At 40.5% G+C, this 14,344-nt stretch overlaps 1 protein-coding gene across 1 annotated transcript; it reads right to left on the reverse strand.

Moving 5' to 3' along the window:
- Window positions 1-10,451: 10,451 nt before the first annotated feature.
- Window positions 10,452-12,903, reverse strand: LOC145968212 (uncharacterized). The gene is made up of 2 exons (XM_083093535.1): window positions 10,958-12,903; window positions 10,452-10,604 (listed from the first exon to the last, which is right to left on the reverse strand). Exon 1 carries the CDS (start codon window positions 12,692-12,694, stop codon window positions 10,961-10,963), a length of 1,734 nt encoding a protein of 577 aa, XP_082949661.1. The 5' UTR covers window positions 12,695-12,903; the 3' UTR covers window positions 10,452-10,604; window positions 10,958-10,960.
- Window positions 12,904-14,344: the final 1,441 nt, after the last annotated feature.

Raw genomic sequence — 14,344 nt, forward strand, 5'->3', positions numbered from 1 at the left:
AACTAATACACACACGCAATAATGAAATGTTAATTCTTGCAATAATCTCGTCAAATCTCTCGTTGAAACATTTAGTACAAAAATTTCATAGCTCGATACCTCTATTCATCGCTCTGTTCATTCATTCAGTTACTAATTATGACGGATTATAGCTCAGTGGAAATAGTCGACATGATAAAAATAGTCAGATTGTGCAATAACAACTTGAGAGCAACGGAAAGGATGTATACCGCTAGATTTCCCGATAAACGACACGCGCAGGACTATAACATTATTGCTCTGCCGGACTCAACAGGCTCATTTAAAATGTAACAGGAAGAAACCCAAAAGAAAATTACATTCTGATGACGCTTGTAGTAGAACAAAACCCGCACATTTCAACTAGGATGATTGAAAACGAACATGGTATCCCGTAAAGGACAGTAAGTCGAGTATTAAGATTTGTAAAATTCCATCCCTACCACATTGTTTTGACACAGCAGCTCCAAGCACGAGACTTTAACCGTAGGCTTCATTTTTGCAACTGGACTAGAAATCAATATCGCAGACCCATATTTCTTCATGCACATCCTTTACAGATGAAGCAATATTTAACAAAGGAGGGTTGAACTGACACAACTGTCATTATTAGTCTAATCAGAATCCACAATGGCAGCGAAGCATAGAGTACCAACACCAATGATGGATTAATGTTTGGGGTGGCATTATCGGGATTCATGTAATTGGACCTCACTTCTTCGAAGGCCATTTAAATAGAGAAACCTACTTGTGGTTCCTAGAAAACGAATTGCCACACCTCCTTCAAAACGTAGATCTTTACACTCGTCGTAGAATGTGATTGCAGCAAAATGGTGCTCCTGCCCACAGTAGTTGCTTGATCATTACATATCTTAACGAAAAATTCCATAGAAGATGGATTGAATGGGTAGTCAAATCCAAGAGTGGCCTGCAAGATCTCCTAATCTCTCGCCTATGGACTTCTTCCTGTGGGGTTATATCAAGAAAAAGGTGTTTGCGAAACAACCTGCAATCATCGCAGACATGAAATTGTGAATTAGACGCGCTTTCCAAGATATCACTGACGGTACATTGCAAAGAGTCGAAAATAATTTCCGATTACGCGTGATACAATGTATCAATCAAAACGGATGTTTGAGCTTGCGATAAGAATTTGTGTGGGCATGAAAGGCAAGCGGACTCACGTTAATTAAGCATCCTAAATCATGAGAGGCAAGGGGACTCACGTTAATCAAGCACTCCAAATCGTGAGAGGCAAGAGGACTCACGTTAATCAAGCACCCCAAAGAGAACAGAAAACTATTACATCCACGTCGTTGTTCCTGGGTAGCGCTAAAAGTGGAATAGTGGATACAAATGTTTCAAACAAAAGTTGTATTGTAAAGGGGGATATATGAATCCAATATGTAGTAAATATCATTGTTTTCAAGGAATTTTAAAGCCGACTAAATTCTTAAATGGAATTTGATTTTTTCTTAAGATAAAAGTTGTTGATCTCGTCGAGACGTTTTCAAAACATCCCCAAATAATGTCTTTTGCATAAGCCGTTCCAGAGATATAAAGCTTCAAAACTTTGTAAGCCATTGGCATCACATGTATAGTTCGTACAAAAGGCTTTAATGGTCGTAGATAATGGTGTGAGTTTAGAACAACCATTAAAGCCTTTTGTACGAACTATACATGTGATGCCAATGGCTTACAAAGTTTTGAAGCTTTATATCTCTGGAACGGCTTATGCAAAAGACATTATTTGGGGGTGTTTTGAAAACGTCTCGACGAGATCAACAACTTTTATCTTAAGAAAAAATCAAATTCCATTTAAGAATTTAGTCAGCTTTAAAATTCCTTGAAAACAATGATATCTACTACATGATTCATATTGGATTCATATATCCCCCTTTACAATACAACTTTTGTTTGAAACATTTGTTTCTACAATCAAAAATAAGAAAATTATTGGAGTTGGTAATTTAATAACTCACCTTGTATACATACATACATACATACATAAATATATATATATATATATATATATATATATATATATATATATATACAGGGTGAGCCATTTTAATTAACGCACGCAATTATTTCGGAAACAAAGCATTTTAGAGAAAAATGTTTCAGACAAAAGTTTTATGGTTTCGAGGGAGCCATAAGATGGTATCATTGGTTTGACTTTGAAGAGTCATTTGAAGTTCACGTGAAGGTCACTTCAATTTTTTTAAATGGAACACCCTACATATTTTTGCACATTCTTGTAGCTTATCTCGAGAGCTTTCCAAAATACTATAATTAAGTACCTTTTCGTTAAGTACTTTTTGAGTTATGAGGCTTGAAATAATTTCTTAATTTTACATAAACCGTAAAATATCTTGTAAAATATTCATTTTTCGATTATCTTACCTTAATACTTTTACGTACAAAATAATGAGAGGAATCAATTGGTGTAAAGAAAACACATAGTTGTTTTTAAGAAAAAATATGTAATTTGCAATTAACAATTCCATATTTTTTCTTAAAAACAACTATGTGTTTTCTTTACACCAATTGATTCCTCTCCTTATTTTGTACGTAAAATTATTAAGGTAAGATAATCGAAAAATGAATATTTTACAAGATATTTTACGATTTATGTAAAATTAAGAAATTATTTCAAGCCTCATAACTCAAAAAGTACTTAACGAAAAGGTACTTAATTATAGTGTTTTGGAAAGCTCTCGAGATAAGCTACAAGAATGTGTAAAAATATATAGGGTGTTCCATTTAAAAAAATTGAAGTGACCTTCACGTAACCTTCAAATGACTCTTCAGTGTCAAACCAATGATACCATCTTATGGCCCCCTCCGAACCATAAAACTTTTGTCTGAAACATTTTTCTCTAAAATGCTTTGTTTCCGAAATAATTGCGTGCGTTAATTAAAATGGCTCACCCTGTATATCTACGTATACAGGGTGTCGCAGACCATCCGTATCAGCCGAATATCTCAAAAACTGAGCGCGGCAGACAAAAATATTTCAGACAAAAGTTGTAAGGTTTCAAGTAACGTATTACATGGCGATATCAGTATGACCTTGAAGAGTGTTGTCAAGGTCACGTGAAAATCACCGTCAATTTCTTAAATGGAACCCCTATTTTTTATTGCATATTCTTGTAGCTTATCTTGAGGGCTTTCCAAAACACTATAATAAAATATTTTTCCCTCAAGTACTTTTTGAGTTATAAGGCTTGAAATAATTTCTTAATTTTACATAAATCGTAAAATATCTTGTAAAATATTCATTTTTCGATTATCTTACCTTAATACGTTTATGTACAAAATAATGAGAGGAATAAATTGGTGTAAAGAAAACACATAGTTATTTTTAAGAAAAAATATGTAATTGTTAATTACAAATTACATATTTTTTCTTCGAAACAATTATGTGTTTTCTTTACACCAATTTCCTTAATTTTCAATTTTGGTTTAAAAATGTTTTAATGCAGGAAAGAATAGATATGAGACAATCCATCTGGCATTCCTCAGGAACTTTATTCAATCCTAAGGCTATGCTGCCCATCATTCCTTGTACTGCAGGTGTGCATCCAGATGTGGGCAATTGTGATGCCGAAGTTGCAGTTTGTAATGCAACCTCCAATGTGCTGGCCAACGAAGAGATGTTTTTGGAAGACTCGATCATTACTGTATCTATTACTTCATCAACATTTCCTCGTTTCCTCTTCTTAGCTATATCTGCTGATGGTGTATGTTTCTTGGGAGTGATAGAAGCGACCATGGTTTTCAGCATGCTTGCTGATGCATTGTCTGGTAAAGTTGATGGTTTGGTTTCAGTGAATGAGGCAGAAGAACACGACGCCACAAAATCCGCTGCAGAAGATAGTTTTTCATCACTTGTACATTCTGAACCTGCATCAATTTAAAGCATTAATATATACAATGACTGATATTCCTAGTTATCAAAATCTAACTATAAACATCAGTTAGCGTACATATAATAAGTTAACCACTATGCAATGTGCCTTGCAATTTCACCATTTCTCACCTGTTAAAGATTCATACAAGTTAACATTCCATACATCTAAGCTATCATCAGAAGTTTGTGGTGTAGGTGTAGATAGATACGTTAAAGATGTCGATTTGGCAAGCTGTGAAATTTGCGAAGCAGGAACTCCCTGGTGCACAGGCCGTTGATAATTTGATGTTGTCCTACATAAACATGATACTTTATATTATTTATTTTGATTACATATAATTGATTACATACCTTCCATTGTTCTATGCAAAGTAAAAATATAAACACAAAAATGATTTACTCACCGTCTAGGTTGAATATGATCAGCAAGAAACAGCAAATCATCATATAGTATCCAATCTGACTTATATGGCACATGATCTGCACCTGCGCCAGATCTTGCCTGTGACTGTATTACTTTCCGGCGTTCTTTACCAAATTTCTGTCGTAAACGGTAAAACATTATTTCTGCTTCGATTCCTATGAAGACACAATATTATATTATATATTATATATATATTATTATATATATTTACACAACTTACCAGTCACTGGCGGTATTAATAATTCCCTAATATGGGTCCACATCAGGCTCTTATCAGTTTTTTTACTGTATCCCTTCAGTTTTTTCTGATACAGTACACTATTTGATTTTACTAATTGGATCAATGTCCTCCACTCGTGGATTTGTGCTTCCGATATATTATCAAAAACATCTGTCGCGTCTTCATAATCCATATTCTGTAATTTCACCGAGCCACCTGTTCGCTATTCTATTCGCTTCACAGCTGAGAAAGTGATAATTAATAAAACAGCACAGCGAATCTTTTGCGATGATTTTTAGGTTAGTTAGAAACCAAGCAGTCAACACACTTCTCAAGTAACCATTTTCCTCTTGCGCTCTGATTGGCCGAGCGTAAGCGTAAGAGTAAGTGTAGGAGTAGGAAATAAAATTAATTTATTTCGCTTACGCCCTTACTCCAACGCCTTTAAACCGGAAGTAACCCTCTTACGTCTATTCTTACTCCTTACGTCAGGCTTACTCCTCGTATTGTAGACGGGCCATATATGTCGGGTCGAGCGGACCGTTAGGGGCCTGGCACAGGTCAGTGACCGAATGGTCCCTTTAACTCTGTGAATGTTCTAGGCCTATCCGCTCGGCGGTCCCTTTTTTGGTAAGTGTTCAAGAAAATCTATATCATATTATAAAGCCGTTAGATTTTAGAGAGTCTTCTCGAATATTCTCGAACGGAACGTTATTTTTGCGGACCAAGGCAGATATTTTGATTTAGTTTTTTCGGGCTCTATGTTAAAAAGTCAATATTTAGATCAAGACAAACAGGATATCGTTGTCGATCTACGATTGATCGAAATAATCGAACGATCTGGCTCGATGCCTTATTTGGATAATTCGGTACCGGGAGCCTTATTCCTTGTTCTTAAAAAGACTCACTACAACCAGAAGTCACACGTAATACACGTGTTCACCTTTGTCCGTAAAAATATTACTTGTCTCGCGAGCTGAAGTTCGAAACGCGCTCAGGCGGTCCGTAAGAGAAGATTTGGTTTGAATAAAAATAATTTAATTCTCTCTACGAACTCTAGTGATTTCGTCTAGCTCTCTCACCGGCGAAAAAAAATTAATATTTTTAATGCAGTCATGTGAATCGAAGACGCGGCTACAGTAAGGGAACTTAATTCCTTTTATTCGGGACGGGACCCTGCGCGATCTTGGGATTCAGGGAAGACCTTTCCGTGGACACCACCTTGTCGTGGTGGAAGGGCTTAAGAGTCTCGGTCGTCTGGGGCGTCTTGGGTGGACATGGTCCATCCTTGGCGGTTCGGGCGGGCGGGCCCGAACTAAGAGCGTCCATTGCACTCCCTCATTTCCCGCCTTGCGGGGCCGAGGCTTGCCTCGTGCCTCCGCGGGCGAGAAGTGGGAAGGTTTCGGTGCCCTTGGGCGGATGGCCTATCGCCGATAGGGGTAGGCGGCCCTGACTTCAATCGCCCAGTCCACCATGCCCGTAAGGGACGACCCTGCTGCTTGCGGCGGAGCCTACCGTCCCGATGGTGCAGGCTTGCACATCCGAATATGTGCACGGTCGACGTCCGATATCGCCGGGCAGGGCAGGCTCGAGAGCCTTGGTTGGCAACCGTCCTAGGGGAAGGAAAACCCCGAAATGAAACCAAATTAGTAGGAATGATCATGCCTCTAAAAAAAACGATCATTACCGGTCCAGGGAGATTCGGACTCCCAGGGCCTGGCGGGTATGGGGGGTAGTGTTCCGGCCCCTCCCCCTTCGTCATCAGACTACGGGCTGCCCTCGGTGTCAGAGGTGGGCACCGGGGACGAAAGGGCTACTGCCCCCAAATCGACGGGAAGGAAGAGCTTCACCCTTGTGGAGTTTCAAGGGATGCTTGAATGGAAGAAAGCTGCGGAGGAGTAGATTCAGTTCCTCCAGAATAGAAAGGAGTATCGTGCATGTCCGGACGATGAAGATGATGACGCTATTCCGATACAACAGAGTGAGGTGGACAATTAATTGGAGCTCTTCCAATGGATGAAAGTGGAGTGTGAGCGCTGGGGGAAGAGGCTCTCGTGGGCCCATGAAGAGATCCGGGTCCTCCGAGCTGCAGCGCGTAAGACAGTGTCAGAGGTGGGCGTGGGCCCCGGACCGGGGATCCCCGCGTACCTCAGAACGAATGTGGCGATGGGGACCTGCCCTGGCCCGCTGATGGTGTGCCGGGGTGTGTCCCCACCATAGACGTATAATACATAGACCGCGAGTTCCCACTCTCTCCTTTGTTTCAAAAACGTCAAATTTTAGAAAGAGAGAGCTTATTTTCATGGTAGTTTCTTCTTTGTTTAATGACGCGTGGTGGGGCAAAGAAATCGATCAAGACATACGTCAAATGCAGTGGCCATATTAAATTTTTGCCCCACTCTTGTTATTGATAGACAAAGAAACTAATACCACGAAAGCATGTTGTCTCCTAAAATTTGTTCAACTTTTTAGCCAAACGCGAAGTCTATGTATTCTACGTTTATGGTCCCCACTGAAAATTGAGAGGGAGGACAGGGGTACATCCCCACGGAGAAAGGTAGTGAAGGAATCGGGGGTGGGGCCCGATCCCTGGATCCCGCCCCTGCTTAGAATGGACGCATGCGTCGGCCCCTCGCTTGAAGAACTCGAGATGGGGTGCCGGGGTGTGCGGATGACTGGAGAGATAAAGGGGGAATGTTGTTTCCCCTCAGGGAGGAAGGAGGGGAGGGGGCGCTCAGCTATGCCCGTACGCGCGAGCTCCCCTGAGAGTCGGAGTGACTGGGGCGGTGCCGTTGGGACCTCTGGGACTACGGTCAGGGAGTCCGGTGCGGTCCGTCCCAGTTACTCGAATTTGGTGAAGGGTGAATCGAAGAGGAAACCCCCGAGGTCTCGGGGTCGGAACTGGTGGTCCATACCCCAAGCCTCGGGGAAGTGTGGATAGGGAGAAGCGACACCGGGAGTCTCCTGGTTGAGATCCCCGGTGTCGGGACGGAGGTGAATAAGGAGGTAAAGGCCTCGGTGGTCTTCCCCGGTGGACTCCCCTCATCTGAGGGGTATTCATCGGGGGGGGGGGGGTCGTCGGGGCACTCCCATGTGGAGAACGGTAGGGTGAAGGACGGGTGGCGTCGGACCGGGCTCCCCTCGGCGATTTTGCCGAGTGGCTCGGCCCGATGCTACTCATGCTTGAAGACAGACCACATTGCGCGGAGGTATCCCGTGCAAGGAGAAGGAGGAAAAAGGGGCAATGCGGCGCGTGCTCCCACCTGCTCGATGCGGCGCGTGCTCCCACCGTATAGCGAGGTGTAGGGCCGGGATCCCGAGGTATCCGTTATGTGCGGGCCTCGGACGTTCCGCGGAGCACATGCTAGGGGAGGCGAGTTGCCTGCCTCCCTTCCCAGCATCCCGGCGGCGGAGGAGGAGACCGGGGGAAACCTCACTTGGCCCGGGTGCAGATGCAGGGCTCCCTCCGATGAAGCGGAGTGGCGATGAGGAGCAAGGGCTGGACTCGGGGGCCTTGGGGTCCTCCTCTGATGAGGGGGACACCGCAGGGCGAGAATCCGAGCCCCCAGCTGCCTCCCCTTCCGGGGCACTACCCTGGGAGGTGACGGGCGGCAGGGGTAAGAGGAAGGGCTCCCGGCTTAAAAACCGGGAGGTCCTCTCTTCCCAAGAGTAGGGAGGGGTCGTCGAGGGAGAGACCGTAACCGCTACGGCGGAGGTCCTCCCTCCCGGCGACCCCTCAGAGGGATAACGGCGGGTGGCCCTGTCGCACTTGTGTGTGGGGGATCGCCCGCCCGAACCTCGGAATAAGTAGGTTGTTGGCCGAATCCATGCTCCCACGGGAATGGAGGGAGCCTCAACCCGGGGCCGGGGGACCAGGACCCGAGTGGAAGACTCGGACCCTGACCACGGCCTCCCATATGGGGCGGGATGTGGAGGTGATGCCCCTCTGCGTCCCAACTAGAGTAGGTACCGTCGCGTTCTAGCGAATGCGGCGGTATGGGTGGGTCCGCCCTTCACCGGAAGGATCTGCCCACCAGGATAAGCCGGATGGGTGGGGGAGGACGTCTGGTCGACATCGCTCTGCGTTCCCGGTCCTCCCCCCGATACACCCGAGTAGGCATCCGTGGAGTTTTAGCGGGTACACTCCGTTAAATAGGAGGAGTCCCGCATAACCCGTACTCCCTCCCCGGGTATAAAGCATTTCTCCACCGATATCAAAAACAAAAAAAAAAGATTCAGGGAAGAGAGTGGGTTAGAGAAAGTAGTAAATTGTTCATAAAATTAAAATTTTATTCATAGTTTTCTTAAAAACATTAATACAATGGTAAAAATTTATGAGATTTTAGATATAAACGTATAACATCTTTAAAACGTGAATGTGATTATGTGTGTGTGTGTGTGTCATATTTCCGCGAGTGTTACATTGGTTCGGAGGTCATCAGTTAGAATATACAGGGAGGAATTTATGTTAAGAGTCAGGTTCTGACTGGTTATTACAATATATATAATTAATAAAATATAAGGAAATAAGATAAAAATCAAATATGCAGGTGTAATAAAAATATGAGTAAAGCTTACTCACTAAAGGAAAAATAAAAATTCGTCGGTTGCGCATATGTGTTATAATTAAAATCAAAATTTTTTTAATTCGCTGAACATACAGGTCTAAGTTAAAATACAATGATAAAATTAAGATAAGTGATTTGCCAAGTCTGAGCTCAAAATTATTTATCTACTTCAAAGGTTTCTCCAAAAAGTAGTGATAATATAAAGAAAAAAAATAATAATATAAAGGAGATGGGAAATTAAAGGAAAATAAAAGGTAGAAAATAGAAATGGAGAGTTAAATATATATAAGGAAAGGCCGAAACGAGATATAAAGATGGAAAATTATCAAAACAAAATCTCACTGAATAAATCAGAAAGAGCAACTGAAGGGAAATAAGAATCAAGGAGTTAATTGAGAACCATCTTTTGGAGATTCAAGGCGGTTAAGAGAAAAACAAGGAGTTAATAAATAAAAAGATGAAATGTTTAAAAAATGATGAGATAATAAGATATGTGAAAAGGAGAAAATAAAAATTACTCAATTTTATTTACTACTCATTGGCATCACAAGAATGAGTGCTTTGATAACATTGCAATAGTTGAGGTCGGAGCTTGAAGTCGCAATTATAGCATAAAGAGCTGGCTAATGGAGATCCACCAAAAAATTTTCAATAAATATCCACTTACACACAACGCACAATTAAATCTTAATGAAACATTTTTTTGCTAAGACATAAAACGGATTAATAACTCAATTGCGTGACACAAGAAAAGATCCCCGAGGCTATATAATTTAAATCAGATTAAGATTAAATTCTCAAAATTCTGTATTTAACTTAATTAAATCTCGACTATGACTAAGAAAATGAGTGCATCGTCGTAACTTGTGCTCACATTTTTAAAGTCATTGCTCCTCCTCCTCACTAGATAGTAGGAATCTTTTTTAGACGAATTAGAAGCCTTCAATTGCTCCCTTCTTAGAGTAAAAGGACTGACTTTTGAAAAAAGGGGCGGGTGCACTTCCGAAAAGTCCATACTTCCGATTGTTTTGAAATTTTGTATACTATTGTATTTTGACGCGCTGATTACGAATACGACAATGAAAATTGGTCATCAATGACAAGGTCATCTTCAAGGTCAAAATGAAGGAAAAATGGCTCTTTTGTACATTTTATTTCATTACCTTAATAAATATTGATTCTAGTAGAAAAAGTTCCAAATAAAAGTTGTACTTCTCTTAAGGGGGGAAATACATTTAGAAGCTAGAAATTTACATGATTTTCGTGAATTTTTATGGATAGATAAAAAGAGGGGTACATTTTTGAAACTTTGGGATTTATTTAGACATATATAAAAGAACAAACATGAATTTTTTTATTATATTATTTTTAAAAATGGCGGCTTGGCTGGAGTGTGAATACCATAGGTCTGCGCCGGAGGAGAAAAACGGCGTGACGCATACCGCCTGTTGTAAACTTCTGAAACATAAAAAACAAAAAGAAACTTATTATTTATACCCATAGTTTGTCGATGAACCTAAATATGATTAAAAAAATTGAAAATTGCAATATTTATATGCGTTTGAAATAAAAATTCATTTTTAGGCTTTTTTTGTCTTTTTTTGCAATAAAAAACTATTTTTTTTTATTCTTTTTAAAAACATTTAGGTTCATCGATAAGATAATAGTATTATAAAGATATGGTAAAAATTTCAGAATGATTGGTTAAATAGTTTTTGAGCTACACGTCACGCCAGTTTGAAAAATCACGTTTCGAGAAAAACGTGTTTAAAGTTTTGACTCGAGAAAACTACATGATTTTTCCAACTCACCGGCTAATCAGCAATTCCAGGGCCATATAACATTCCTTCTGCTTCTTCGTAAAACTGATTTTCTTCAATGAGTTGCTCCTTCTTAGCTTTTCGAACTTCCTTTGTTGACAAAGAGCTGCGTCGTTCCTGACGACGCAGCCGGCGGTCGTCGACTTCCTCGGCGTATCTCTTGCTGTGGCTGCCTATCGTCACCTGCAGCTCCGCCATCATCTGCAAAATTGCTGTGTAGCCTTCGTTGAAAATACCAGCAGCTATAAAGGCAGCGATTTCAACTATTTTCAGTCCGGAATGGAGATGTTTAGGGGCCAAGCGCCAGATTGTTGCGTTGAAACTTTCATTAGCATTTTGCGTGTGGCCACCTAAACATCTGATTAACAAATCTTCTTTTGATAAATCTTTATAGATTGGCAATAAAAATTCTTGAACTTTTTTATCAAGTGGAGGAGGATGCTCATATAAATCCATATTGGCTCCTATTGCTTTCCCCTTTTGCCACTTACACCAGCTGTCTTCGCCTGGTGGGCAGTAGTCGTGTTGCGGTTTTTCATTTGTTGAGCATAAGTGGTAAAACGTAGCCATTATTTCTCTTTTCATATTATTTACACTATCTGAATTTCTTCGAATGGCTAAGCCATAATAGGTAGTGAGCTTCTTTATCAAAGCGTCAGTCAATTTACCTTTACCACCTAGCTTCTGCGTTTTTTTTACGTTTCGAAGTCGAGTGCCCATTCTCTTCTCGACGTGTCCGACACACTCACTTTTGATAACGGTCAATTCGTCGCCATATGGATTTATATCTAATATAGCCTTATACGTTTTGGAGTCTCCATCTCCGATATAATTTCTATACTTTACGCCGAATTTCTCCTCCGATCTTAAAAATATTTCTTTGATTGCATCGACTTCCATCTTGCCTGCAGAGCCCTCATGATTTTTCGTGCATTCCTCCTCATGTTCTGCATACCATTCTTCATAATCTGGATTGTCTTTCTTATTTTTCCAAAGTGTACATGCATGACAGTAACTGCTTTTAACTATTAAATCAATAACTTTACCGGTATAGTAGCCTAAAAGCGTAGTTACTCCATATAATGATTTGAAGCCACGTCTCTTCCAAGAGCCATCACCGGACACTTTTAAATTCAAAATGAGCCGCTCATGTTGTTCATTCCTTTTTTTTTCTTCTTCCACAGCTTTCTTGCTTAGGCGTTCGAAGACGGATTCTGCAATCGAATGAATATGCACGATGATATTGTTGTACGTGCTCTCGCTTATACCGCTGCAGATATCCATTAAATTACAAAATAAATTAATTCCTTCTCTGCCGATGCCTAAAAGACGCATAACGAAAACAATTCGGCGATTCACTTCATATCCAGTATTAATTAAAGGGCCTGAATTTATGTCTCTTCGTCCACAGCGGCATAACAAAACTAGTTTGAAACCGAGTCCTCGATTTGCAGCTTCTTCAAATTTTATAGTTTGTTTGCACTTGCGACAAATAACTATCTCTGTCAAAGCTGCAAAAACTGTGTAAAATTCAATTAGCCGATAACCGTGCAAAAGGGTCCACGGAATATCGGTGGCATCGGCGGTTAAAATTTTTTTAGCACTCGCGCTTGAACTTCCCTCTTCACTTTTATCACTTTTTTTAGTAAACTGGTTACCGAAAAATATTCTTTTGCGTCTCTTTGATGGGCGATCCGATGTTTCCTTATTACCTTTCGGATACGACATTTTAATTTACTCAAAAATATCTGGCAAAATTCTCAAAAAATACGTCTGAACAGACTGAATTTTGGAGCGAAACTGACGACGCTTGAATGTAAAACGAGTTCCAACGCTCTCTTGCTAAACATAAACAATTGAACATTCCGGACGGGATGCGATAGCACACGAGCCCGATAGCGTACGAGTGTTGCTAATTGGCGGAGATAATAAAAGAAAGGGAGCTCTGCGCCGAGCACGCCCGTATATCTACGGCGCGCTGCCAGGCCTCAAGAGGCGCGTCCCGTTCAACAACTGTAACTTCCAAACTATTTCGAATTTCGATTTAAAATTTTGGGATTACATTCTTGAAATGCTAAGCCAACATATTATGCAAAAAAAAATGCATTTTTTGAAAGTTGTAAATGTATTTCCCCCCTTAAAAAACGCAACTTTCATTTTCTATACACTGTTAATGTAAGAGCACTACTTTACGAGAAAAACGCAAATTAACATTTCAAGTGTTCTATCGACTGGGACACTTGTTTCTACAATTTCACATGGGTTTACAACTTTCCACGCGAAGCGAGGTTCAACCTGAACCTATGTGTCTGTGTTTTAGTGCAATAATTAACGAAAAATTAATTAAAGAAGATCAGCCAATTCGTGCAAGTATAAGCGCGCGGCGAGAAAGGCCGTCCCACTGTAACTTGATACTAGGCGCGCGACGAAGCGGTGGGCGGAGCTTACTCACTAAACGTAACGCTGAAACGTCGCGCGTCGCCATCATGTTTTGGAGAGCGCATATGTATGCATTTTTATTTTATAATAAATATAAAATATTAAATTTGTCTCTCCTTTCTCTCTGTTTTGTTATAATAAATACACCTATATAATACAATTTATATATATTTTTTACATTTACAGTAAGAATAATCTTTATGATAATTGATCACAATTCACAACTATTTACCAAGAATAAAGTTTAGTAAAATCAATTTACATCAAATATGTATATTAATCCTTTCACTACGGCGGTTCGCTCCGCCGTAGCGCCGACATTAAACGAGTCCTCGTGCCAAAAGTGTATACATTGCGCGTGGACAGTCTTTGACGTTCGGATTTACAACTTACACCTGAACAACGCCGCCTTAACATGCTTTTGGGAGAAAAGGGACTTTTCTTTAAAACAAGATATTAATAATTTCTACATAAACAATAATTGTTTTAAATAAAACATAATATATATTATATAATATAAATTAACATATATATAACAATAATTTGACGTGTTCGAACTTCTTTATTCTAAAGTTTATAATATTCTCGTTAACTGACTATTGCACTATGATACTGAAAACTGATTCAAAAAATGGAAGACGAATAAATACCGTGTTTTCAAAAAAACTCCGGTATGATTCGAATCATATGATTTATTCCTTCCGTCAAATAATTTGCGCGACGATTACAAAAGGCGCTACTATTCACAAACTAGTTCGCGAATGCCACCGGCTATAGCCGGCGCTCGTCTCTGCGAGTCACATCGTGGATGTCGGCTATATCCGGCGTTCGTCTTCGCGGGCTACCTCATGGATGCCGGCTATAGCCGGCGTTAGGCGCGAAAGAGTTAATTGACGAGTAAAATAATCTTAAAATTTAATAAATTAATTATTTTAAATA

Source organism: Camponotus vicinus, unplaced genomic scaffold, assembly GCF_025532165.1.
Source record: "Camponotus vicinus isolate PSW18456_S1 unplaced genomic scaffold, iyCamVici1.0 SCAF_3, whole genome shotgun sequence".
In the NCBI taxonomy this organism is placed as follows: domain Eukaryota; kingdom Metazoa; phylum Arthropoda; class Insecta; order Hymenoptera; family Formicidae; genus Camponotus; species Camponotus vicinus.

What these genes read in the sequence shown, in the direction of transcription:
- LOC145968212 (XM_083093535.1), bottom strand. Translation starts at nt 12,694, where the DNA reads ATGTCGTATCCGAAAGGTAATAAGGAAACATCGGATCGCCCATCAAAG.